This window comes from Delphinapterus leucas, chromosome 19 (assembly GCF_059928025.1).
Source record: "Delphinapterus leucas isolate spDelLeu-1000000601 "Yukka" chromosome 19, BTC_Dleu_Yukka2, whole genome shotgun sequence".
Lineage (NCBI taxonomy): Eukaryota > Metazoa > Chordata > Mammalia > Artiodactyla > Monodontidae > Delphinapterus > Delphinapterus leucas.
The window spans coordinates 6,863,694-6,890,649 of record NC_143147.1 but is presented as its reverse complement, the minus strand read 5'-3'; the positions used below and the strand labels follow the sequence as shown (position 1 = coordinate 6,890,649).

At 59.7% G+C, this 26,956-nt stretch overlaps 1 protein-coding gene across 22 annotated transcripts in view; it reads right to left on the bottom strand.

The window, feature by feature from the left end:
• MPRIP (myosin phosphatase Rho interacting protein) overlaps positions 1-26,956 on the bottom strand; it is a 129,000-nt gene that overhangs the window by 35,542 nt on the left and 66,502 nt on the right. For 9 of the 22 annotated variants that reach the window (XR_016388815.1, XM_089900179.1, XM_089900180.1 and 6 more), the window contains exons 4-7: positions 13,839-13,990; positions 9,146-9,230; positions 3,832-4,060; positions 2,158-2,671 (exon numbers count right to left, since the gene is read on the bottom strand). Coding sequence is in view for 21 of the 22 variants with exons in the window: in XM_089900179.1 (XP_089756305.1) it covers positions 2,158-2,671; positions 3,832-4,060; positions 9,146-9,230; positions 13,839-13,990 (980 nt within the window). In the remaining variant the exon portion in view is untranslated. Of the gene's footprint in view, positions 1-2,157; positions 2,672-3,831; positions 4,090-5,163; positions 5,296-9,145; positions 9,231-12,597; positions 12,710-13,838; positions 13,991-26,956 lie in introns of those variants that run through there. The other 13 variants (XM_089900166.1, XM_089900163.1, XM_089900175.1 and 10 more) reach the window with 6 other exon arrangements.

Below are 26,956 nucleotides of genomic sequence, written 5' to 3'. Positions count from 1 at the left end.
CGGGCGGCTGAGGTGGCCTGTCCTCAACCGACCTGCCGGGTTTAGAGGACACTCCAGGCCCGCTCACAGGCCTCGGTGCCGCCACATGCAGAACGAGAGCTCTTCCAACTGACCCCGGGACCAGAAAGCCCCAGGAAGGCCTTGAGGAGCAGCGCCCGGCAAGGCACAGGCGAATCGCATGCTGCGAGCCGGCCACGGCCGCGAGGGGGTCAGAGGAGCGGACAGGGCGGCGGCACCTGCCAGGGAGTCAGCCACGGTTGACTCTGCCAAGTGGGGCCTTTGAAACTTGGGTCCATTGAAGCCCTGCAGGTGTGACAGCAAAGGCCTCCCAGGTGGGCCAGGGATGGGACGGAACCCGACCTCTCCAGGCTGCCAGCCAAGGCGCAGACAGGACCGCCGGCAGCTGGTTCTGGGGTCAGTCACCAGCAGTTCAACCAGGGCCAGGGCCCCCCACGCTCAGTCGGCAGCAGCTCGCCATCCGAGAAGGATTACTTCCGGGCCAGGGCTCGTCAGGAAACCCACCCCTGAGGTCCCCCAGTCGGGCTCCCGGGCAGCTGCCACTCTGGGTAGCTGTGGCCGGCGTCCTGCCAATGTGGGGTTCTGTTCTACATCACCAGAGACAGGAATCCAATCCAGCAGTGGGAGGGGCGGCTACTCAGGACCAGAGAGCAGGCCTCGGAGAGTGACAGCAGCCAGTCAGATGTCATGAGGGGTCAGTAGGAAAGTGACGCGACAGTGTTAGGATGCAGCGCGGAGGGGCCCCAGGGCAGCCTGCACCAGGTGAAAGCACATCCCCGTGGTAGCAAAGAGCAGGCGGAAGCAAAGCCTCAGAGATGCCGTGTAGCCTGGGCTGCTAGCTGAGAGGGGAACTCCAAGCCAAGCAGGTGCGCTGAATGTTAATTCTTTGGTCCCTGCCAAACCAGGGTGTGGCTGCCCGCTCAGGGGCCTCCAGGATGCAGCAAGAAGACTGGCCGCCTACATCTGGCAAGTCCGTTGACTTATACTTCTGGCAAGTCCGTTCACTTATACTTAAGTGCGCTCAGGACAGCCTCGGCCCTGTCCCGGGTCCATCCTGGCAGCAGGGCCCTCCCGTTCCCAGGTCCGGCCTGGGGTTTATGTTGCGGCTCTGCCGTCCCAGGCAGTTCCCGTGAGGAGCCGCCCTGCTTCTGCGCCCCCGCCTCTGCCCCTGCATACCAGGGTGGTCATACATCTCTCAAGGTTACTAATGAACCAGGCGGACAGACACTGGAGGGCACCCCCCAGTACAGGTCAGCTTCCCCCTCCCCAGCACTGAGGCACCTTGTTTCCTTCTCTCTCTTCCTAGTGCTGGAGGGCACACTTGGGAGAGCAGGTGGTGCTAAGAAGCAAGGGAGCAGAAGAGCAAAGCAACCTGCTCCCAGCCAACCCCTCGAGGGGGAGCCCAGAGCCACCCAGTCTGTCCCCATAGCTCGCCCCAACTCTGAGCTGGGCTTGGGCAGGGGGAGGGTGGCAGCAGGACACTCCACAGACACTTGTGGAACTTGGGTCTGAACCTCTTTCTTAGAAAACAACTTCTTTGGAAATGTAATGAAAACTATGGATTTTCTTTTTCCAGAATATGAATCGTTTCGAGAGGTTCACATCCCGCCAGCAGCCCACGCAGCTGGGTGCGAACCCTCTTGCTGGGCAGACGCTCCATTTATAGACTCAGGAGTGGAAGCTCCTACTGGCAGGGGCACTGGGGCGCTCTGGGCCGGGCCTGGGCCTGGAGCCTCCGAGACGGAACCTTGCAAGATCTTGCCTCCCACTCTCCGGGGGAACGAGGGAAGGGCCCTCCTACCCTCAGACCACAGTCAAGTCCCACACCTCCACCAGCCCTGGCCCAGGCCCATCTCCAAACCCTGTCTCTCCCCAGGCACTCGTGTGTGTGTGTGTGTGTGTGTGTGTGTGTGTGTGTGTGTGTGTGTTGGGGCGGGGGGGGGCGCGGGGAGGAAACATGTAACAAAGTGTGTGAGGGTGTACGAGAATGTGACGGAATGCACGAGTGTGTGAGGGTGCACAGGTGGGTGTGTGTCTAAGAGAATGTGTGAGTGCACGGCAGGGGCTGCAAGGGTGGGAGAGCGTGCACCCACGTTTGCGAGCACATGGCCCTCCAGTCGCCCCCCCCACCGCCCTTACCTCCGCTCGTTGCCAAACAGACGGGCCACCTCTTCCCTGCCAGGGCTTCGGGCCCGAGTCCTACGCTCCAGCCGCCTTCTCTCCACCTGGAAAGCTTCTCGGTGGCTGATCCTGATGGCCTTAGGTACGTCGGCCAGGGTGGCATACTGCCTGCTGGCTTTAAAGGCAGAGGTGCGCCCCGGTCTCTCTGCACCCCGCCCCCCAGCGCTGCCGGAGTCCACGTGGGTAGGGGGCCGGCTGGCTGTGTCCAGGGAGCCGAAGGAGCCACTGCAGACGGTTCGGCCAGAGGGCTGAGGACCTGGGGGAGGAAGGGGGCGGCCAAGCTCCCGGGAGGGCGGGCCGGAGCCACTGTACCTGTTGGTGGGAGTGCCGGGGCTGGGCGGGGAGAGCGGCGGCGGCAGCGGCTGCTCCTCGGCCTTCGCGTCCTGCTTCGTCTTCTCCAGGGAGAAGTAGCCGCTCTCCACCCGGACCTTGCGGCCACAGTCCACACGCTCGCTGCTCGAGGTGCTCTCCTCTGGAAGAGGGGCAGGAGACATGCTGGGCCGGCTGCCACCTCTGGTTGAGGACTTTCCAAGAAGGCACGCGGATCCAAACAGGCCACCTCTCTACCTCCCACCTCCAGAGGCTGGCGTGGCCCCCCCAGGGCAGAGCCCCAGGAGAGGAACTTACCCTTATCTGCCTCTCCCTACCGGGCTGCCGCTGACAGACTGTCAGGGGCTCCCTGAGCTTCTAGACTGGGGGCTCCACTGGGAGAGCAGGATTCTCCCAGGAGAGACGTCCCAGCAACAACTACTTCCTACCGAACATCAAGGAGGAATCCAGGGGCCAACTAGCCACGCAACCTTTTAGTACATTTTTGGAGGGACGGGCAGAGAAGCACCTTGGCAGGAGTGAGAGAGGAGTGAACGGTTCTGGATGTGGATGGGCGTGTGCTGCCTGGGGAGGGCTGAGGGACCTTCTGCCCAGAGCCCGTACAAGATGCATTTCACCTGAACGAGCTGGGTCCCAACTGTCCATGCGCCTCTAGTGGCCTGGACAGGTGTAAAGGGCAAAGCCAGCCTGTCTCGTGCAGAGCCCTCTAGGGCCTGGACGAGGGAGGCTGAGGCTGCCGCCCCGCTTCTGCTCAGGCAACTCCAAGTGCTAGGTGGAGAGGCGCAGTCATGCCAACGATATCCTCCCCAGCATCCTCTTCCCCTGCTTCACCCAGGCGCCTGGGCAGAATGGGACAGAGCAGGACAAGACAGCCCTCACTGCTGCTGCTCTCAGGACACAGTGGGCTTCCAGAGATAACGGGGACTTGAAGACGAAGCAGCCATGAGACACAGGAACCAGAGGCCCCCTAGTACACAGACCTCGTTACAGAGCATCCTGATTCTCACGACACCTGCCTGGGGCTCACAGAGCAGGTGCTGTCTTCCTCCTTTACAGGTAGGACTAAAAGAGGTACAGGGGAGGGGCAGGGCAATGGCTGGAGGCCAGCGACCCAGGTCCCACACCAGGCCAGGCCCAGCCCGGGGCTGATGGACACAAGGTGAGGGAGCCTGAGGCCCGGGGCTCACGATCGGCTCAGAGGCCCCGAGTCCCAGAACCAGCTCTGTCGGGAGGCCCATTCTAGTGCTTCCAGCTGGGGCACCAGGACAGGTGGGCCCGAGGGCCAGCCCGGCCACCACTTACCATCTCTGCTCTCCAGCCCTGGCTCCCTCAGGGTGCCGGCCACAGGAGGCTGGCTCTGGCTGGGACTCTGAACTGGACTCGGGCTGCTCCCATCGGGCTGGTCCTTGGCCCTCATTTCTTCCTGCCAGAGTGTGGACTTGGTGGTGGGAACCTTCTCAGCACTGGGGATGCTGCTGCTGCTGCTGCTGCTGCTGCTGCTGGTGACAGCCATCTTGGCCGGCCCTGGCTCCTGCAGGGGAGAGCGGTGTCCGTGCGGGCCTAGGAGCACACGGTCTGAGCTGCCCGGGTACCTGGCTACCAAGGTCAACTACACCATGTCAGAGGCCCAGAATGCCAGAAGGGAAGGCTCAGAACAGAGATGTCCTGGTTGGGCTGGAAGCTTTTTCTCTTCTGCAGCCCCAGCTAGCACCCCAGGTGGGAACCCAGGCCAGAGCTGGTGCTGCCCCAAGGGAGAAGCATTTGTGCGAGAGGTACTTAGCCAGACACAGAGTCCAAGGCCAGAGCACACAGAACCGTAACTCCACACTGCAAGCCTAGAGCCCAGACAGGGCAGGGCTGGGACCCCCGCCACTCTGTGGCACCTGCTCAGGCCCTGGGCCCGAGTCCCTGCCCACCCAGGGCACTGGGGTGCCTGCTGCTGAGGGGCTGCCAGCAGGATGGCTCTGGGTGCCCCCAGAAAAGAGGCACATCTCAGCTGTCTTTCCCCAAAACACAGGGACCACCTGCTGGGCTCTCGGGGCGCCGCACCCTCCAGCCCTCACCAACCACCCCGCAGGGGAGGATGCCTGGGCTGAGAGGAGGCGGCAGCCCACGCTTGCCCGGCCAGTAAGAGGCAGAGTGGGGCTCTGAGCACTTTCCACCACCAGGCACCCCGGGAGCAGGAGAAAGGCCCAAGAGGGGGCTTCACGTTGTATGGGCACCCCTGAGGAGCCACCAAGAAGCCCAGGCACTCTGTGTCCCAAAGTGAGAGACAGGCATTTCACCAGATCCAAAGTTTCCTTAGCTCTGCAAGGATCTCAGGCTTCCTGGGATGGGATAAAGCCAGGATGACTCTTCCCACAGACCCAGGATACACCTGACCGCCCATTCAGGCAGAGCCATTAGCAGACCTGACTCCCCAGCTGGAGATTCCCGAGAGCTCTGACCCACCACGGAAGAAGTGGACTTGGAAGAACATGGTGTGGTTTCTGACAGTTTCCTGAGACTAAAACAGAACCAGCTCCAATGACCCGAGGAAGCCTGGCCCTGGGGACCCTGCTCCACACCCCAGCGGCGACGCTTTCCTAAGCAGAAGCCGTTCTGTGTGCCGCTGCCCTGCCCCCTCCCAACAACCTGAGGTTTGTGCTCAGAGGCTGGGCGTGGCTCTGCTGGGTCCAGGGTGGCGCTGAGATTCCTCCTGCAGAGCTGGGCGGGGGTGACCTGAAGACCTTGCTCGGTGCATCTGTCCCCTCTGTGGAGGGGAGGCTGGACCAAGGGAGACAACCAAGGGAGACAGAGGCCGCCAAAAAGGGTTGAGGGGGAGGGGCGGCGCTGTGCCCATGATGGAAGGGCCTTCCTGCCAGCGCTCTCAGCCCCACGCCATGAGTGTATTACCCTGGCACATGCATACCCCTCTCTGATGCCCGGGGTGAGCCCAGCACTGGGTAGGGGGTGGGCTTGCAAGGATCCTCAAGAGGCAGAGGAAATTCCAGGCCTGACAGGCAAGGGGCAGTGACTGGGAGCTTAAGGAACACGTTTCCCAGCACCAAGCGCTCCCAGACCTGCCTCCTGGGCCTGGGCCCCCAACCTGCACAGGGCTGGTTGCACCCACAGATCCCTCCCAGGCTCCCACTTCTGGGGACTCACCCCAGAGAACAAGGGCCCTGGGGTTCTCTGGACGGCGGCCAAGGCCCACAGGGAGCTTTTTTTTTCCTTTTGGTAGCCCTGCTTTCTCCTGCCTCTATGCCAAGCCTCACCGAGTCAGCAGGGACAGGAGGGCAGTGTGGCAGCAGGAACAAAGCCACCGTGGCTTGCAGGAGAGGGGCTGGTTTCTAAGTAAAGTCGCTTCTCTCCAGCACAGCTGGGTGGACAGCAGACTTCGCAGGGGCTGGGCCAGGGCCACATGGCACCACCCCCACTCCCCATGCTGTCACCATCACGGGAGGGAGGGTGCTGGGGCTCACGCCAACACAGATCCCTGGTGCCTGTGCGAGAGGAAGGAGGGGAAGCCCAGGCTCCCAGGTGCTGTCTCTGTGTGGTCGGGACAGCTGCACGTCCAGGGCTGTCAGTGCCATAATAAAGTCTGTGCTGTTTGGCTGCTCAGAAAGGGTTTTCAAAGCAGAGACGAAAGAGGAAGCAGGGCAGGAAGGCAGGCCCCAGTCAAGGGGCCTCTGAAGCCTCCACATGCTAAGCAGGCTCCTCTGGAGGGGGTTTCACAGAAAGCCTTGCTTTCTACCTCCAGGGCATGGAAACTGAGCAGGGACCCAGTGAGAAGGAGGGTCCTGACCCGGAGTGGGTACAGCAGCAAGCACCCAAGTGGAAAATAAGATACCTGAGAAGAGGTGGCAGCTGACAACACATATATGGGCCTGAGGTGGGCTGGGCCCTGGGCCTGACGTGGGGCCTCACTCACGGAGAAAGGTCTGCTGTTTTATGGGTCTTTGAAGAAACGCCAAGAAGCAAGGGCCAAGAGCCTGAGCAGGTAAGGAGACAGAGGATCCAGCCCCTGGCCTGCACACGGGGCTGGGAGACACATGGCCCCTGGCCTCACCCGAGTCCCAGCTCTGGGCTTTGGGGAGACGGAGGTAAGGGCCGCTGGTTACACCCTGAGTGGATGATCACTCCTCCTCTCTAGGCACCTCGTTACCAGGAAGTCTTTCCTCAAACAGGCTGAGCAAGCAGCAGCTCCTGGGAGCCTGTGCCTCTCAGGCTCCAGCTTCGGAGACTCTGGTCAGGGCCAGCCTGTCTCCCCCACTGCGCTGGGCTCTGCTGGGACCCCCGCCCCCGGCAGAGAGGACGTCTGCTCTCCCCCACAGCCCAATCCTCATCCCCCCTCATGCCTGAGGGGTGCCTGCACGCTCCAAGGCCCCAGCTCCCAAATGCCTCGACACCCTCCTCGAAACAGGACCCTGGGCTCCCCTGCCCGCCTGAGTTCCTAGAGCGTGGGGTGCAGCAAAGGGACACCTCCAGCCCCCAGCTGGTTTGATCCCAAACTCCGGGGCCATGAGAAAAAGGCTAGGTATGGGGTCTTGGGTTCTTGTCTCTACGGGGGCCCCTAAGGCATTAGACTTTTCCCACAGCTCCATCTTGGGCTGCGGAGGGGAGGCCTGCCCAGAGACCCTCCCCCGCCCCCCGGACCCAAGTCTCCTCTGGACAGGCCCCACAGCCCTCCACGAGACTGACTGACAGGGGGTTGTCCCTGATGAAGACTCACAGCTTCCAAAAATCAGCAGCCTTGAATGGGATGCTCAGGGGAGCCAGGGCAGAAGGAAGAGACACCCTGCCTGCCGTAGGTCGAGCAGAGGAGGCTGGGACCTCAGTACCCTGGGCTCTAAGAGACCCTCGGGGAAGAGGGTGATCTCCCCACCCTGCAATCACATGGCTCCTGCTACCAACCCAAAATGTGAAGCAGCATTTGCGGGGAGAGGATGTCACAGGGGAAGGGACAACTGGGAAGCAGGGACACAACCAAATTCCCCGGCCTGGTAGAAAGTGCCTTCTGTATGTGTATTTGCCTTATTTGGAGGCAGGAGCTCTGCTCCAACACTGTTTCCAAGGCATTGCTATGGAAACGCGATGGAACTCTAAACACCCTTATTCCGCCTGGGGTTTTCTCTCAAATCAGGAAGCTTTGGGGGATTTGCCTGTGTGTCTGCTGTTCCCCAGCAGGAAGCTCCACTTTCCGTCTCTAGGAACGAGTGCAATTCCATTTTGCCAACTTCCTGCCAGGGACACTACCTTCCAAGGGGATGCTGGCCTGTGACCCTTCGGGGAGGGTGGGCAGAGGGCAGACAAGGACCATCGGCTGAGAGCAGGCCGGGGCCACACTCCATCAGCAGGAGGGCCTGTGCAGCAGCCCAGGGCAGGCGTGGCCAGGGGAGTCTGAGGGGGCGTGCAGGAGAAAGGGGACCGGGCCAGCACACACCTCCCTCTCCTGCCCAGACCTCTGTCACTCAGGGAAGCCCAGAGGAGCCAGCAGGGACTGATGATCCCCAGAGGGTAGCCAGGTTCTCCACGGGAGGGCTGTCAGGCTCTGGGGCTTGTGAGATGCTCACGGGACCCCCGATCACCATCCTGTCCACTCTCAGGGGTGCTGTGAGGCTCAATCAGGCAAGACAAGACAACCGAGTAACAGGAAAGTTTGGGGCAGAGAAGAAGGGAATCACATGTACAGTACAGTTGGCCCTTTGAACAAGCAGCGGTTGGAGCGCTGCCCCCTCTAAGCGGTCAAATATCCAGCACGACTTAGAGTCGGCTCTCTGTATCCACGGTTCCTCCATGTCCGCGGCTCCCACCAACCGCGGACCGTGTAGTCCTGCAGGATTTACTATTGAAAACAACCCACATAAAGTGGGCCCACAGAGCTCAAGCCCATGTTGTTCCAGGGTCAACTGCACTGAGCACCAAGGACGGGCCCAGTACTTCCTTCCACACACATGGGTAGCCGAGAACTAGACTTCAACAGGCCCATTTTGCAAATCAGCTCACTGAGTCCCTGAATCCCTCCAGTGCCCTGAGCCCCTGCAGGCCAGCCAGGGAGGTAAGGGCTGGACCTGGTGGGACCACCCCAGCCGCCTCCCACTCTGGTCTCATGGGATCTGAGGCAGAGGCGCAAAATCAAGGCCAGTGCCAGTGTTTTCCATTTACGGTCAGCCCAGAGCAGAAGTGGGGTCCCTCAAGAGCCCCCCTCACTTGGCTGGGACACTCTAGGACCCCCTTGCCCAGCCCCCCTGTTCAGCCTGCTGTCTGCAGAATCATCTCTCCCGGCATGCTCCTGGCTCCCCAGCAGCTGGCAGGACGGTCAGGGGGAGGGACACGCACTGTGCTACCGCTGCGAACCCCTGCCTGCAGGATGGGTGCCTCTGGGGGCAGCTCCACAGCAGGCCACCCCCTCCCAGTAGGGGTCCCGCCTTGTGGCTCGGAGAGGAGTGCGCAGCTCACAGACCAACAGAAGGAAGGAAGGGACCCCAGGGCTGATGGCCACCTCACCCCTGACGTGACCCCTTTCCCTTGCGCCCTATTCTAGGCTGGGTACTGAAGCCCCCCAAGCTCCTAGGGCGCACTCTCTTTGCCCCAGCTCCACCAAGGGGATGCCAGCTGGCAGCCCCGCCCTCACCTGTGGTGTGGGGGGCTCCACCTTCCGCTTCTTCTTCTGGTTCTGCTTGTTGGTCCTGGGATAGACCATGAGCATCTCCAGCCAGCTGGGGAAAGAGGAGGGGGGAGCGCCAGTCAGACCCTGCTCTCAGGGACCAGGACCCCGCCAGTGCCCACCCAGCCTCCAGGCACCAGAGCAAGGCAGAGCACCAATCAGATTAGAGCTGTCACTGCCGGGGCAGGAAACCCAGCAGCGCAGCCGGGACGAGCACAGACTGAGCCAAGGCCACTCCCAGGCGCTGACCCCACAATGACCACAGCGCAGGCGGGGAGGCCCTTCAGGCCTGGAGATGGGGCGGGCTCCACGCTGGTGCGGCAGGAGGCCTGACCGCAGGCCCCTGGCAAGGACTCGGCACTGTTTCTACCACTGACCTTTCTCTGGGGCCTGGACTCCACTCGAGGAAGGAACCCGGGACTCTGCTACTGAACTTCCCCACAGCGGGTCACTTCAGGGGGCTGCGCATCTGACCTCCCAGACTCATTCGCTCACCTCTGGGCCCGACTTGCACAGGGAGGGCGCTGGGCACCTCGGTTTTGGGGAAGGCTCAGCAGAGCTGCCCAGGGACCCTGTCCAGGGACCCATACCAGGGCCCACATGCTGGACCAGCAGCAGGGAAGGCCACAGGGGAGCGTGGGAAGAACAGGGACTGAGGCAGGAGGCTTGGATTCAGATCTGGCTCTGCCACCCCCAAACCATGACCCCAGGTGGCTCCCAGGCCTCTGGGCTTCTGTCTCCTGGTCTCTGACGCCAGGGGCTGGATTAGGCCGTGACATGACCACTGCTTGCCTCACTGGAGCTTCGTAATAGCTGGGAAGGTTGGAGGAAGGGGAAAGAAGGAGGTGTGGTGGCGAAGGGCAGCCCCAGTGCTTTCTCCACAGGGGAAGGTACTGCAGGAGACACTGGGCCACTTCTTCCCAGAGCCCCAGGGTCCGTGTTGGGCCTGCTGCCAGCCTAGGCTGACGACCTGGTGGCGCTGGCTGAGCTGCTGTACAAGGCAGGGTCTGCACGGTCAGGGCCCTGGCTGCAGCGATGACTGGCACCCCAAGCCTGGGGCAAGGAGAAGGGCTCTGGTCTTTAGTTCTCAGAGGTGCTTCTTTCATTTGTGAGGGAGGGGCGCGGGATGGAGGCTGGTCATAGCCGGCTTCTGGGACAGCCTAGGGGGCTGTGCTGGTTGTGCTGCTGACAGCTGTCAGCTGGGAGAGCAGGATTGGGTGTGGGGCATCCCAGCATCCGAGGTGAGGCCTAGCCCAGAGAGAGCAGGGGATTCTCAGTTTGCTGAGAGAATGAACAATCCCTGCACTGTGCAGACCTGACGCACAGGTCCTGTGCCTGCGGTCCTCGAAGCAAGAAAGGAGGCCACGGATGAATCTGCACAGCAGCAGACGAGCACTCTCCAAGGCCTTCCTTCAGGTAACCTAAGGAGTTCGCGTGCTTGTGGGGTTAAGAGACCTGCTTTCTAGCCTGCCACGGGGGCTGAATTTCCTCTGGGAAGTTCACACCAAGGAACCACGCCTGCAGAGGGCCCCTCTTCAAGCTTTACCGGGGAAGGGAGGGGAGGGGAGGAGAGACTGCTCAGCAAAGTCACCTCATCCCGCAGGGCCCCGGGAGCGGGGGCCATGGCAGGGAGGGGCAGAGCCTTCGGGGTGCCCGGAGCCTCTGCACGCTGGCCCAGTCGCTCTTGAATGGCAACACTAACGAGCTGGGCAAACCTGTGCACCTCGCAGGACAGGGCCTCACGGGAAAGGAGAGAAGATCTGCACCGCGGCTACGCTGCTGACTAAGTGGAGCCCCCGGAGACTCAGGGATGGAGCGCAGGGCGAGGGTGGGCCCGGCCTGCCCCACTCAGCGGTGCCGTGGCCAGAGGTTGGGGGATGCCCAGTCCAGGCACAGATAATGGGCCGTGTCCCCCGTACTGGGGTTCCTCACAGCAGCCCAGCAGGAAGTGTGTGATGCTACCCAGATGGGTTACAGACGTTAAAATACACCCAGGAAAGAGATGAGTGCGGGGAACGAACACACGCGGCTGGTGGTGAATGTGGGCGCCAGGGACACGGTAGAGGGACCCCTCAACTCTGAGGGCAGAGCTCAAAGGCAGCGGTATGGAGAGGAGGGGCAGCTGGGACCCAGCCCCGCCAGAGGCACTGAAGAGCCCCCTTGCCAACTCCTGCCAAATCTCACCTCCTCTGAAGAGCCAGGTGGAGCGGCACCTCCTGCTGTGAGGGGACAGGGAAAGAGACTCTCGCCATCAGCTCTGGGACAGACGCGGCTGCCTCTGGCCGTCCGGGGGTCTCCATTCAGAGAAGACCCCGGAAAGAAGGCAGAAGGGACTGTTCTCTACTCCTCTCCCTTGAAGTCAGCACCTCTTTAGGGACCCATGTGGGGGCCCCAGAGCTCACAGATGAGGTTACCCAGCAAGGAGCCTTGCCAGGCGCTCAGACCCAGGAGGCCAAGGGCAGGGCAGAGGAGGGAGAGAAGATGCAGACACAGTCTGTCCCCAGGACACACTGCCCCAGGCGACTCCCTGAGGAGGCCATGTCCCCGTGGATGGGGAAGACGAGGAAGCTGCTGCCCAGGGTTGCAGGAGCCCTCGCACTGGGCAGGAAGCAGCGAGGCCCAGCCCAGGATGAGGGGAGGGGAAGAGTGTCAGGTAACTGGCTCCGGCTCTGGATTTGCCACCAAGCCACAACACTAGGCTCCAGCCTCAGGACCCCCAGGACACACAGCTGGTATCTCACCCGCTAATGACCTTGTCTACCCACGCTGCACAGGAATGGCAGGCCCTGTACATGCATACAGGAGTGACCGTGGGAAAGGGGCTCAGGGACTGAGCCGAGGACCCTGCCAAGTGCCTGACGGAGGGTCCCATCAGAGAGGCCAGAGACCACATGGCACGCCACTACATCACTGACCTGGGCCCCAGCTCACATGCTCCCTGTTGTCCTGGGGACCTCAGACACCCCTTTCCCATCCACCCCTTTCCCATCACCCAGACCCCTCCCTAGGACCCAGCTCCCAAGTGGCGGGGAATAGATCTCCTCAAGGAATCCAGTTGGGCAATGGAACCTCGGCCAGGCGTGCCTGCCAGACAAGGCCATGGCAGCAAGTGTGAACCAGGACGTGCAAATGGCTCCGTGCTGTCACTCACACCTGGAGTGATTAGGCTCCCTTCATTTCCTGGACCTCAGTCTCGCAACCGCAGAACGAGGGCTTGTAAAACCCTTTACACTCTTAAACCACAAGGTTCTAAGATGAGGATTAAGGAGAAGCAGTGAAAGTGGTCCTTCTGTTAGGCCCTAGAGTCAGAAACGCAAACCTGCCTCTGCCCAGGGGAAGAGGACTTGGGGTGAGCTGGCACCCAGGAGGGGGCCTCTGAGCCCCTTGGCAGCACGAGTCTGGCCTCGCTCCATGCCCACCTCAGCAAAAGCAGGGTCTCCTGGCCACACTCTCACTTTCTCACTCAGCAGCCTTGGGCAGGCTGCAGCTGAAGTCCTGAGCCGCAGGCCAGGGCTCTCAGCAGCCTTCAACCTGTTGAAAGCAAGGTGTCTGACATTCTAACTCCCTGTCTTCTGTGCTGTAATAATCAGCCCAGTCCCCCAACCCCTCTGGTTCACTTTTTCATTTTCACCTTAAAGGACGACGGGATTCTGCATGACCCAGCACCCAAGCTCCCGGCAGGGCTGGGGCACCTGCTCGCTGTCATGTACCATGTCACGTACCGTGTCACGAACCGTGTCACGTACCGTGTGTGGCTGGGTGCACAGGACTGGTGGCAGGTGCCCCAGGAGCAGGGCTCCCAGAAGGCAGATGTGGCAGGGCTCAGAGCACGGAGCTCAGCCCGCTGGCCTATTGGCTGCCTGAAAATCTGGGCCCCTCTACTTCCTAGGGCTTCCCCAAGCCTCTTGCCAAGGCATGCTGGGGGAGCAGGTGACCCAGAACTCTGTCCCTTCCCCTCGGCTGAGGAAGGCAGTGCGTGCGGTCACCCTGCGGTGACTCCCATAGGCAGGCACGGGGCACACGACGGAGACACAGGCCTCCTCCACTCGGACAAGCCCCACCCTTTATGAGCGCCAGCTGATGGAGCCACACGCATTGCAGGGGAGGGCTTCCCAGAGACGTCACAGCTTTGGGGACAGAGGGTCACTGCAGACCGAGGGGAGGGCGGGAACGAAGGCGAGGAGCTGGGGAGAGGCAGCAGGGGGCGTGCGGTGACAAGCAGCTCAGCAAGGAGGGACAGGGCGGTGGGGGCAAAGGCTGCGGGGCTGAGAAGGGCCCCAGGGGCTTTCAGGCAGGAGGGAGGCGAGGTCGGATGAGCTCTGGAAACTGAGTCCCTCGTGGACGAGTGATAGATGGTTGGAGCGCAGTGAGAATGGAGCGTGGAGCCCAGAGAGAGGCTGGGAAGATGCGCCAGCGCCAGCAGAGGGAGGCCGCTGGGGGAGCGGGACATGCAGGGGCAGCCTGGCGAGTGTGTGGACATGGGGATGAAGCAAAGGTGGGTGGAGGGTGAGGCCAGTGTGGGTGAAGAGAGGGACTCAGAAGAGGAGACACAAGGGGCAGAAAGTGAGGGCAACGCCAGCCGTCGTGCCTAAGAGTCCTGGTCTAAGGAGCTGCTGGCAGGCGGGGGCCCCTCTTCCCAAGACGTGCAGAGCGAACTCACCCGCTGATGATCTCCTTGGTCTCTGCCCGGATGAAGTGCTCCTTCTCAGGGGTCAGAATGCACAGGGAGAACTTCTGGCCCGTGCGGCCCTCCCCATCCACCACGTCTGTGCACTGGTTCATGTTGATGGTGCCCTGAGGGAGGGTTGTGGGCTGCGAGAGGAAGAAGATGGGGCAGGGAGTCGGTCACTCTGGGGGCAGAGGAAGGCAGCAGGGAATGTCCCTGCATCCCACGGCCCTTTCTGGCCCGCTGTGCTTCTCCTCAGTCGCCTGGGCCTCTCAGAGCTGTGCAGACAGCTGACTACAGCAGAGGACAGGGTGGGCGCTGCCTCGGCCCGGCCCTCGCAGCCTGCCTTCCCACTGACCCATCTCCAGGGAGGAGCGGCGACAGGCCTGCTCTTCTCAGAGGATATCCAGCTGGACATTCCTTCCCACTGCAGAACAACATCCCAGCTAGTCCTGGAGGAGGGCGGGGGGCTGGGGGGTGGGGACAGGCAGGAGACGCTCCTTTAAGACAGCTGGGACGACAGAGGCAGCCAGGAGCCTGGTCTCAGAGGGTGACTGATCCAGGAAAGCAGGGAGAAAAGCTCCGGAGGAGGTGGTTTCAAAATAGCAAGGTTGCTTTTAGAGGCAAGAGGGGGCCAGACAGAAGCACATCTTGAAGGCGGGCTGTGGGGCAGGCAGGCCACCTCCAGGGCTGCCCATGAGGAGCACCGCCAGGCTGCCTGGCCAGGGCCAGAACAAATAACAACGTCCCCCCTCTTTTCTATCAGCTAGGCTATTAGACACTGATATCAGGGAGAGAAATCCAGAAATAAGAAAAGATGGTTTTAAGAAGTTCCTACTGAGGGGAAGGGTGAGGACCTCCCCCAGACATGAGGAGGCTTATGGGGGGGGGAGGCAGGTGGCCATGGCTGCCACCACACCAGGTGCAAAGACCCCGCTGAGGGCTCTCACAGGGAGGCGAGCCCCAGCTCCGACTCCCACCTCCATCTCCAGGGCAGCTGCCAGCTCCCCCAGCTGCCCCACGGAGCCCTCCCCAAGAGCCCGGCACTTCCCAGGTCCTGGAGGAGCAGCAGGGAGAAAAGGCAATGATGGCTGCTGGGCTAGGGGCTGCCTCGTCCGTGCTCCCTCCCTCCCACCTGCCAGCAGAGGAGGGGGGCCCCGAGCTCTTCTGACCCACGACCACCTCCCTTCTTATCCACTGGGGCCCGACCCCAGGAGCCAGACCCAAGGGGCACTGGGTTCCCCGAGTTCTGGCCCCGACGTGGCCGCGGGCTTGCTGGGCCACCGCAGGGGAAGGACTAAGCTCCCTGGCTCCCAGAAGCCTTTCTGTGGGGGGCCTCTGGGATCAGCCTGTCCTCCTTGGGCCCAGCTCAGAATGGAGGTGGCAGGGCAGGAGGGCCGGCCGTGAGCCCACAACGGGGAAATAGCATGCACCCTTGCTGTGTGTTCAAAGTGTGTCCCGTCTCCGAACTGCCCCCCAGGTGGGGACATGAGAAGGGGCCACACCCACGCCAAGCCTAGTGCCCTTGTTGAGTGAAGTGGCCTGGTAGCATCTCTCCTGGGGACTCCTGGACGGCCCTTGAGCTGGGAAAGGGAGCTTGGGTGGGTTGTCCTCAACCAAGCAGAGGGGGTCCCTCGGGAGCAGCGGACAAGGGAGGTGGCCTGGGTTCCCCGCCCCGGATGAGTGTGTCTTCCCCCCCTTCCTGCCCCGGCCCCAGCCCCTGCTCCCTTCAGAGGGTCTAACACTGGGCCTTCCCCGGCATCGTGCCAGTGCCCTTCAGAACCGTCTCTGGGTGGCGACCTCTGCCCTCTCTGGAGCCAGACTCCCGCAGGCGGGAACACTCAATCCCCACTGGCCCTGACAAGGCATACGGCCTCTATGAGGCAGGTCCTCAGGGAGGACCCTGATGCCACGAGGAGTAAGGCACGAGCTGAAAGCACAGGTGCACCTGGTGCACTCCTTCCCTGAGAGAGCCGGACAGGAGCAGAGGGGCTCTTCCTCCTTCATCCACCATGCTGCCGGCACAGGCGCACGGCCCTGAAGGGTTACCGTCTGTTACACACACAATACACACAGGTAAGTTCAATGGGAACCATAAAAGACATCATCAAAAGTTCTAGAGTTTTCTTCTCACTAGACCACGTAGCGGGCCCCCTGGAGGCACACGTTCCTCTTTAGAGACCACTGCTCCAGGGCTCGGGGTACCAAGCTGCTCACTGGCCCCTTCTGCACAGTGAGTAGGTTCCCAGGTGAGGTTTCCCTGCCGGCCCTGCAGCTCCATGTGGTCACGGGACTCACTCACCAACTGCACCGTGAGACTTCTGGCAACCTCTCCCTGACACGAAGGCTCTACCTCCTTCCGGAAAAGCTTTCAGAAAGGCCAATGAAAGGCAAAGACATAACAAGCTAGGGCTGAAGGACATGGAAGTTTCTTTACCACCTCTGTGTCAGGATCTTCCAGTTACAACCTCTTTCCTGCTTCCTTAAATGTGGCTTACCACAAGGCGGGCATTATCTAATCCTGTTACACAAGCAGGAGAGGGAGCAGAGAGTAAACAGCGGTCATCAACAGAAGGGAGAACTGGCAAACTGGTCCAGGTTCACAGGGACCTGCCCGTGACGGCTCCTTCGGGGTCTCAACAGCGCCACCCAGGGGAAGAAGCAGCACCCGCACACCGCTGCGTGCTCACTGACCGCTCCCACCACCCGCACCTGCCCCTTCACTGCTCTGCCTTCAACTGCATCTCTCGCACTCAGAGCTCGGGCAGACTCAACCAAGGGTCTCCAGGGAGTCCCAGGCGGAGGTCGGACCCTCCCCACCTCTGTCCAGGAGCAGAGCACACCCACCTGCATTGTCAGCATTGGGGAGAGAAGAGAGCACGCTCCATATAACAACCCGTTTCCTGGCTAGGCGGCCCTGGTGCTAGGAGAGCCAGGGCGAGTATCTAGGCTGTAATGCAGCCCTCACCCCTGGCACTGTCAGAAGAGAAACCAGCCCAGTCCAGTGACCTCCCGGCCCTCACCCTGCAATTCAAGAGGTTAGGAATCCAGGCCTTCTCCAAGGCTGGGCATCACCTAGTTTTGCTCATTTCACTTTCCAAAAAAGGGATGGCTGTCGGAAGGCCAACCGATGCAGCTGTGTTGCCAAGTTATGGGTTCAGTCCTCACCCGGCAATGTCACTGGACGGCCCTCCAGCCATCTGGGGGCCTCTGATCCTCCTCTGGCTTCTACACTGCACCAGCTAAGATGGCAGAGCTGCGACAGGGCTGAAGATCCTCTAAGAATGAGGTGGCCAAGCAGGAGAGCACAAGACAAGGGCCTTTGTCTGGGGATGTGACCACGCTCTACCGAGAACCCAGCTTTCCTGCCTGTCATCTGCTCGCTGGCTCACAAGAGGCCCACTCAGGAAACTCCTGAACAGCAGCCTCACCCCCTGGGGACCGGGACCCTCCACCCCCACCCTTGGCCCAAGCAGGTGCCATTCAGGGAAAACAGGCCTTGTCCATTTCTTGCCGGATCCTGGAAGTTTGGGAAGGAGTGAGCTTCTAAGAGCCTGAGAGAAAGAAGAGGAAAGTTGGACAGAAACACAGAGAAGAGCCCTTGAGACCTTTCAGCAGGACCGTCCCACCAGGCAGCTGTGCTTACAGACCCAGAGGGGAGGCAGCTCAAAGGCGAGACTCAGATGGGATGGAAATCCTCCATTTTACCCCTCACTCCCCTAGTCAGATGCGAAAATGGAGACCCACAGAAGCAAAGGGCAAAGAAGCACTCTCAAGGTCGGAAGGTACCTTTCAAGGGAGCCCAACCCCGTCCACTGTCTGAGGTCCTAGCTTGCTTAGGCCACTCACGCCCGGTCCAAGCAGAGCCCACATCCTTTCTTTGGGATTGAGGAGGTGGGACCTGAGTCCTCTACAGAAGCAAGGTGGCCCTGGGGAGCACCTCATCCAGTTGCAGGCGCCCCCAGAGCCCCATGTCCCTGGAGAAGCAGGTGCTGGTCAGGCTCACAGAGGCCGTCTCCTGGCTCTTCCCACTCCCACCAAGCTGTCCACAGAGCCCCAAGTCTGGCGCACCATGAGTCCTTCTCTCAAGAGGCAGCGCTGGTGACCACCCCAAGTGCCACCCAGGCCACAGTCCAGCCCAGCAGCCAGCACTCTCCAGATGGATATCCCCAAAGCCCAGGTTCCCCAAGGAAACTGTAAAGACTCTTGGAAAAGGGGTCTTGAGGCGCACCCATGAGATCACGATCCCACCAGGACCCGGAGTGAGCCAAGCCCCTGCCCGGACCCAACAGCTCAGAGAGGCCTCTGCCAATCTCGGCCAGGGCCCCGGAGCAGTGGGGGTGGACAAGAGGCTACAGGAGGTGCCCGCCCAGCAGAACTTCCTTCCTCCCGTTCCTCTTGTTGCCAGCAGCCAGCTGTGCCCAGTCGTGCTGTGAGCTTCCCCCATGTTCCACGTCGTGGTCCACAGGGGGGCTCACAGCCATCCTGCAGAGCAGCCCAGGCCAAGCTGTGCCCACAGTCTCACTGCCAGTCCCCAGGTGTCGGGTCTGTGTCCTTGCTGTCACCTGACCTCCTCCCAGGGAGCCCTGACTCTGCACCCTCCCTGCCCCTTAGATCTCCAATGTGAACCTGCCTGCTCCAACTCACTGCCCTGGAGGATGCTTGGCCAGCCAGGCTAGGGGCTATGGCACAGGGGACCTGCCACCTGACCGCCCATCACCCCAGGACAGGAGGGAGTGCCGATGTCAAACACCGACCTCGCTCCCAGCCCCCTCCTCCCTGCAGAGATTGGAGGGGCTAAGCTAAACTCTGGGCCTTAGGTTTCCAGAACCCACTGGCCAAGAGGAGCCCCAGCCTTGGACCAGAATCCTAACTGTGCCACCACCTCCTCTGTGACCTTGGGCAACTTGCACATTGTGAGCCTCAGTTTCCACAGGTATAAAGTGGGAGGAACAGTATGCCCACTCCAAGTGTAAAATGGAGTAGCTGCTGTGGAAAATAAGTGTGGAAGTTCCTCAAAAAGTTAAACATGGAGTTACCTTATGACCCGGAGAGGAGACGTTAAGTCACTGCATTTTCCCTGAGTGCTGCCATGGGAAGAAGGGATGCAAGTGTTGGCCACGTGTGCCTCCTACCCTGGGGCACAGAGGGGGCCCCAGGGTGAAGGGAGAGAGCTAACCTGCTGGGCGGGAGGGACCTCCAGGCCTCATCCTGTCCCTGAGACGGGAGGGAAAGCCTGGCCTCCTGCCTGCTGGCCCTAACGTGACCGACATATGGCTCTTAAAAATGACGGGCCACACCAAGGGGTTTACCCGAGGGCGGCGAGCAGCTCACGCCTGTCCTCCGTGCCTCGTCAGCCCCCATCTTAAGGCCCTGGGGAAGATCTAGCTCTGGTTCCCCAGCCACACTCTGCAGGGGGAGCTGGGGGAAGGTGCAGGGAGGCAGGGCTCTGCCCTCTGCCCAGCACCGACCCCCTCCCCAGTGCAGCATCCCCGCCCTCCTCCCCGTGGGCTCCCTGGAGCAGGGGGTCCAGCTGTGAGGGCTGCATCCCCCTCTAATCAAGTCAGGAAGAGGGGAGCCCCGAGCCTGGGGTCTGTTCAGTGGCGGCTCTGTGACTTCGGCTCCTCAGCCAGCTCCCCGGGAAGAGTCCAGGCCTCGCCAGACCTCCTCACCTCAGCTGCTCCTACAGCCTTGGGCCCAAGCCCTCCACCCTGAGTCTGAGGTCCTTGACCACTCCGGCCTTCCCTCCTGTCCCTGCCCGCAGGTCTAGGCAACTGCGGCCACTCGCTGAACAGGTCACCTCTTGCACGGCCATTCCCTGCCGGAAGCACCTGCCTTACCTCCCTCACCGCCAGGATGGTCGCTCTGTCCCCTCTGGAGGGGAGGGCCCTGTGTGTAGTCCCTGGTCCACGCACGGGCCTGGATAAAACTAACTGGATTCTCCTCCACATACCTACGCTGGCACTGCCCAAAATGAGCTTCAGTACACATTTTCTAATGACAGACGAAACAAACCAACCCGTCTAAGTTTATATTGCATAAATATTTATGCCTTATTTGTAAAGAAGTTACACTTTATTTATAAAATAGGAATACCCAATCTTACCAAATCTCATGTTTGTTAAGCAGACAGCAGGGGACACAAGTGCAAAGGCCACAGTGACAAGTCCTCCACAGTTGAGGAGCCTGAGGGAGAGGAGTTAGCTGGAGGGAGATGCAGGGCCCAGAAAGGGAACCCTGCCTCCAGGAGCCCAGGGCCCTGCTCTGTGGCCACCAACCCTGGGTCCAGAACTGTAGCAAGCTGCAGACGACAGAGTAGAAAGGCAAGAGATGGGGTGGTGACACTGCAATGATCTCATCTACAGCACATGTCCAGAGCACACAGAGAGACAGAAGGATGACAAGGCTGGGGGGACTGAAGGTGACAGCTGAGGAGTGCAGAGCTTCTTTGGAGGGGCGGTGAAAACAGTTCTCAGATTAGACTGTGGTGATGGTCATACACAGCCCTGCGAATACACTAAAAGACAATGACTTGTATACCTAAAAACAAAACAAAACACTGCGCAAACGTGGAAAATAACAAGGAGGGCTTGCGGCCAGCTAGTCCTGGCCCCAGTCAGGGTCCTGCGGGAGGAGCACTCCTCGCCCATGGCCTCCAGCCCAGGCCTGGAAGGTGACAGAGGCCCAGGGCGGCAGGTGGACTGAAGCCCAGGTGCCCGGCTCCTCAGCTACCTCTGCATGGCCTCAACCGCAGGAAGAGCGGGGCAGCTCAGTGGAGCAGCCTGAGGGCCAACTTCAGTCTCCCGGCTCTGATGACACGCGTCTGCTGGAGACGACACATGAGCAGCTGCTCCTGTCCCCAGGAGGCCCCCTTCCAAGATCCGGCCCTGGGCCCATCCAGGAGCAGCGTGGGCCTCCATGGACTCAGCACAGAGGGGCCCACAGGACGCAGGACAGGCCCGCTGGGGCGGCAGCCTGGCAGCTGTTGGAAGAGGAGAGGGCCGAGGAGCCCAACGTCGCACAAGTGCCGTGGTCTGGGGGAGATGGCGGTGATGACCCGTTCTGGGCTTTGTCGACCAGCAAACTCCTTGCCTTCACGGGGCATTGGTAGGGTCAGCGAAACTTATTTCTTAAGGAAGAAAAAAACACAAGGACCCTTTCCACTTGCTGCTGACGCCAGGAAGTTCCTTCCCACACCTGCGGGGCAGGACTGGCCTGCTGGCTGGGCAGCCCTCAGGCTCCTGGCCAAGGCCCACCTACTCCTCAGGTGGGGCTGGGGGCGCAGGGAAGGACAGCTCTCCCCACGCAGCCAGCACGGCAACAGCACTGCACAAGAGCCAGGTGCCTGCTATACCACACATGACAGCTGACTCACACTGGATCAAACACCCAAATGTAAAAGCAGAAACTATAAACCTCTTAAAAGAAGACCAAGGGCAACAGCTTTATAACAGTGGATTTGACAATGACTTCTTGGACGTGACACCAAAAGCACAGGCAACAAAAAAAATAAGCTGGACTCCATCAAAATTAGAAACTTCTGTGCATCTAAGAACACAATGAAGAGAGTAAAAAGGCAACCCACAGAATGGAAGAAAACATTTGCAAATCACATATCTGATAAAGGATTAATATCCAGAATACATAAAGAACCCTTACAACTCAACAGCAAAAACACAGACAATTAATAAATGAGCTAAAGGGACTTCCCTGGCAGTGCAGTGGTTAAGAATCTGCCTGCCAATGCAGGGGGGACACGGGTTTGAGCCCTGGTCCGGGATGATCCCACATGCCGCGGAGCAACTAAGCCCGTGAGCCACAACTACTGAGCCTGCGTGCTGCAACTACTGAAGTCCACGCACCTAGAGCCCGTGCTCTGCAACAAGAGAAGCCACTGCAATGGGAAGCCCACGCAATGCAACGAAGAGTAGCCCCCACTCGCTCCAACTAGAGAAAGCCCGCGTGCAGCAACAGAGACCCAACGCAGCCAAAAATAAAATAAATAAATAAAATAAATTTTCTTAAAAATAAATGAGCTAAAGACCTGAATGGACGTTTCTCCAAAGAAGATATACAAATGGTCAACAAGCACATGAAAAGACGTGCAACATCATTAGTTATTTGGAAAACGCAAATTAAAACCACAATGAGGGCTTCCCTGGTGGCGCAGTGGTTGAGAGTCCGCCTGCCGATGCAGGGGACACGGGTTCGTGCCCTGGTCTGGGAAGATCCCACATGCCGCGGAGCAGCTGGGCCCGTGAGCCTGTGCGTCCGGAGCCTGTGCTCCGCAACGGGAGAGGCCACAACAGTGAGAGGCCCGCGTACCGCAAAAAACAAACAAACAAACAAAAAAAACCACAATGAGATACCACTTTGCACCTATTAGGATGGTTATAATTTTTTTAAAAAAGCTGAAAGTAATGAGTGTTGACGAGGATGTGGAAAAACTGGAACCCATGGTGCGTTGCTGGTGGAAGAGAAAATGGTGCTGCCACTGTGGAAAACAGTCTGGCAGTGCCTCAGAAAATCAAACATAGACTCATCTTATCATCTAGTAATTCCACTTCTAGGTATATACCCAGAAGAACTGAAAGCAGGAACTCAGGTATTTGCACACCCACATACATAGCAACATTATTCACAGGAGCCCAAAGGTAGAAACAACCCAAGTGTCCACTGAGATAAACAAAGCATGGTTTATCCAAACAATGGAATATTATTCATTATAAAAAGGAATAAATGGGACATCCCTGGTGGCGCAGTGGTTAAGACTCTGCCTGCCAATGCAGGGGACAGGGGTTCGAGCCCTGGTCCAGGAGGATCCCACATGCCGTGAAGCAACTAAGCCTGTGCACCACAACTACTGAGCCTGCACTCTAGAGCCCAAGAACCACACCTACTGAGCCTGCGTGCCGCAACTACTGAAGCCCGTGCACCTAGAGCCTGTGCTCCCCAACAAAGAGAAGCCACCGCAATGAGAAGACCGCACACCACAACGAAGAGTAGCCCCCGCTCGCCGCAACTAGAGAAAGCCCACGTGCAGCAACAAAGACCCAACGCAGCCAAAAATAAATAAATATATTTTAAAAGAAGGACTGAAATTCTGACACGTGCTACAAAATGGATGAACCTTGGAAACATTATGTTAAGTGAAATACACGAGACACAAAAGGACAAATATTAGCGTTTAATTGGTACGGAGTTTCAACCTGGGAAGATGAAAAATTCCAAAGATGGATGATGGCGATAGTTACACAGCAATGTGATGTATTATGGATGGAGCCCGGCCAAGTCGCCCAACGCACAGTGGCCTCCTGTGAGGCCCTCCCCAACATGCAAAGAACAGAACAACGGGCACGGACCTCAACCCTCTCACCCCCAGCCCCCTACCTTTCCCCATTCCCCCTCCTCGTCCCGGGGCGGGAGAAGCACCCCACACAGGCAGCACAGGGCCTGGGACCCTGCTGCTCCCCTCTCGTACAGGGGTCAGTGCCCCACACCTCAGCCAGACCTGGACGACGTAAGAACTATCTTCCTGGAAGGTGTGGTGACCTCAGGCACAAATTACGTACGAAAGAGCAACCAGGACAGGTGAGCCTTCTGACTTCAACAGGACTGGGGCAGCTGAGCACAATGGCCGGGTCCACCCCAGGGCCAGGAGGCTCACTTCCTTAGCTCCAGCCCTTGAAGTAAATCAGCAGAACCACTAAAACCGACCTTTACATTTTGCCTTGCCGGGTTCCCGCCCGGCACCCACGCCCCCTTCCCCCGTTCTTCTGCGGGCCTGCACAGTGTCCCTCGTATCGACCTCTGCTCCTGGAGACTCGCAGCAGTCTTTGGGAGCCGACCGAGGACACTCCTGGAGGAAATACGTCCTTGCCTGCCTGACTCACACCTGGTGCTGTACTCACACCTGCTTAAAGTTCTGGGCTCTGACCAGATCCACTTGACAGTTATAATCACGTCTACTGAGGGAGAGAGAGGAGAAGCCCTCGAGGCCTGCCTAAAAGACCCAGGGTCACCTTAGAACGCACAGGCAAAAGTCTGGATTCAGACAACAGGTGTTTACCAAGCCCCTGCTTTGTGCCAGGGACAAAGGTAAGAACAGGACAGACAGAATGTCACCTTTACAAAAGTTCACTTTACTCTCGTGGTGATGAAGGGAAATAAAAAGAACAAAGAACGATCCCATTTCAAGTAGGGGTAAGTGACAGGAATACAAGGACAGCAGGTATGGGGCTGGGAGCGCCTGGGGAGGCGACGCGCTCACAGAGCCCCAGCAGAGGCCGTGTGGAGGAGAAAGCGAGTGCTCAGGTCACCCGACAGGGACGAGCAGGGTCTGGCCCACGGAAGCCGGAGGGCAGGCCTGCTGGTAGGACTGGAACAAAGGGGCCCGAGGTGGCCACAGCCTGCAGGGCCCGAGGACGTGGTCTGCTGCGGAGGGGGGCCCAGGAGAGGGAGACCGCTTGACTGTGGCTCTGACCCCGGACAGGATGCTAAACTCAAGAACTGAATTTCTTTTCTTTTCTGCACTTGGCTTATATTCCAGCTACTTTTCACGGGCAATTGTATCCCCCTGCCTTCATAGAAAATGGACCCTTTTAGGCTAATGACACAAGCGACGGGACTCAGACAGGCAGGAGCAGGAAAGGCAGAGACAGCAGAGGACGGAGGTCAGCAGCTGGCTTCATGAAGAAAGCAAGCTGCCAACCACAGCCTTTGCTACGGCCACCCCTGGGGCACAAGACAGTCCTGGCAGCAACTCTGGGAGAGGTCCCCCATACGATGGTACCTAAAGATCAGGGGAGCTGGAGGGACAGAGAACCCAAGGACCATCTGACTGTTGGAGCTGGAAAGGCCTCTCAGAGGCAGCTCAGGGCTGAGAGCAGAGCCTTGTTGGGGCAGGAGTGCGGCAGGAAAGGGGCGCAAGGCAGAGCAGAAGCAGTCCCGAGGGGCAGAGCTGGGGGGCTGAGGAGGACAGACATCAAGAAAGGGACTTGAACTCAACTTTCTTCTGAGATGCAAAGGAGATGGAGCCAGTGTCCCTGTCCCCAGCCCTATCACTTCTCAACAGAGACAGTTTCCTTCTGGCATAGACTTACGTCCATCAGAGCAGGAGGACTGAGACATCAGGTATCCAGTGGGCAAGGAAGCAGACCCATGAGGGGTCACACGGCCCAAGGGAGCACAGCAGCTGGGCAGCACCATGAAGCCCAGGGCCACCAGGTGGCTTCCTGGAGCCAGGGGGAGAAGGACGTGGCAAGGGGGGAGTAGAAAGGCTAGTGTTGGCGCCCCTGACAAGAAATGTGCGGGATGGGGGCGGGACAGGACGCTGCAGCTCACACAGCCAGCAGCTGTCCCCCCTTCACCCCTCAGCCCCCATGTGCTGCTCTGAAATGCCGCTCCAGGCTCCGCAGCCGCAGCCCGAGGAGGCCACCTTGCTCCAGCAGAGGGTGTTTCAGGGATGGGACGCGCTTAAGTCAGGACTCGACAAAGACCAGAAATAAACAGAACTTGGTTCATAGGAGTGGCAAGCGGTGCAGACAGGCTCCTGAGATGAGTCCCACAGGAGCAGACTGAAGGCGCCCAGGCTGCTGAGCCTAGAGGAGGAGGGCTGAGGTGGAGGGGCTGGGGACACAGGACAGGGCCTCGTCTCTGAAAGCATCCACTCGACAAGCATCCACACTGGACGCCAGGCCCCGGGGACACAGCACCACCACGGTGAGTTCAGCACTGCAGTAAAGGTATGAGCAGAGCCTACGGGGAGGAGGGAAGGAGGCCGGGAACGCAGGAGCCAAGTCTAAAAGGCCTCTTGTGGCCCAGGGCCAGGCTGGTCTGGCAAGGCCCAGGGAAGAGCCAGGCTCAGGGGGCAGAAGCCGCAGGTGTGAAGCTCAGCTGGAGCTGAGGACATGCAGACGCTAAGGGTCCCTTGATAAATGGACATTTTGTCCCCATAAACCTGGGGCTGGCACCACCTCCACTGCAGATAAAGGCAAAGCGCCGCTCCCAACAGCATTTGCCACTCAGGAGGAACTCGCCGAGCACCTACTATGTGCCGGGCTCCACTGTGGGCACTGGGGACGCAGCGACAAACGAACTGACCACCATCTCTGTCCTCACCGAGCTGACCGTGCGGTCTCAAAGTCAAACAAGTCAGATGGACGGAGTCAATAATGTGTGAGGTGGCAGTGAAGGGCCACGGTGGGGAGTGAGGCGGGAGCGAGGACAGAGGACAAGGGGGACCCACCATGCCCACGCGCGGAAAGGTGGGAAGGCGCCAGTCCTCCCGGTGCCAATGGATGAATAAGCCTCAAGCCCCGTTCTGGTCCTGCTGCCCTGGTTTAATCAGGCAAAGAGTCTGAAGGAGAGTCTAGTAACTAAAGTACAAGGAGTCCTGAGAAGGTGCTAGTTTACGCCTCAACAGCCGTTCCCAGTGCAGCCTCAGACTCACCACCGTCACTGGCCTCCCGACACCAGGTCACAGCAGCAGGTGCCCAGGGCCGCAGGGGATGAGCGAAGCCCGTGGTACTTTCCGACTGTGACCTGAGCCCACCCACCTTCTGGCTTCGCTCCCATGACTTGAGCCCCCCGTCCTGCACTGGACACCAGCCCGGGCTTCCCTGCCAGCAGTCAGGGTACCCCCTTCCTCCAGCTGCCCTCCAAGGGCAGCTCCAGCGGCACCACATTTCCCGGCCCTTCCCAGCTGCCTGGCCTGGAGAAACCTCCTCTTTCTCCCAGTTTCTTTGGTACTGCTTCTTCCTTTTTATTTTTAAAATGAACTTCTAATTTTAGGATACATTTAGGCTTACAGAAAGTTGTGAAGACAGCAGAGAGCTCTCCGTTCCCCTTCCTAGTAATGTCTCACGTCAGTGTGGTATGTTCATCACAGTCATGAAACCAATACTGATCTGGGACGGTTAACTGGAGTCCATCCTTTACTCACATTTCCCTAGATTCTCCTCACGTCACATCCAGGGCGCAGGACCTTCCACTGTCAACGCTGACCCTGAGTGCCCAGCTGAGGCTGCGTTCGTCACTGTTGCCCCCTGTCCACACTGTCCTTCTAGGAGGGATGTCGCTGTGAGCGGCCCACACGTAAGGAGTGGGGGGTG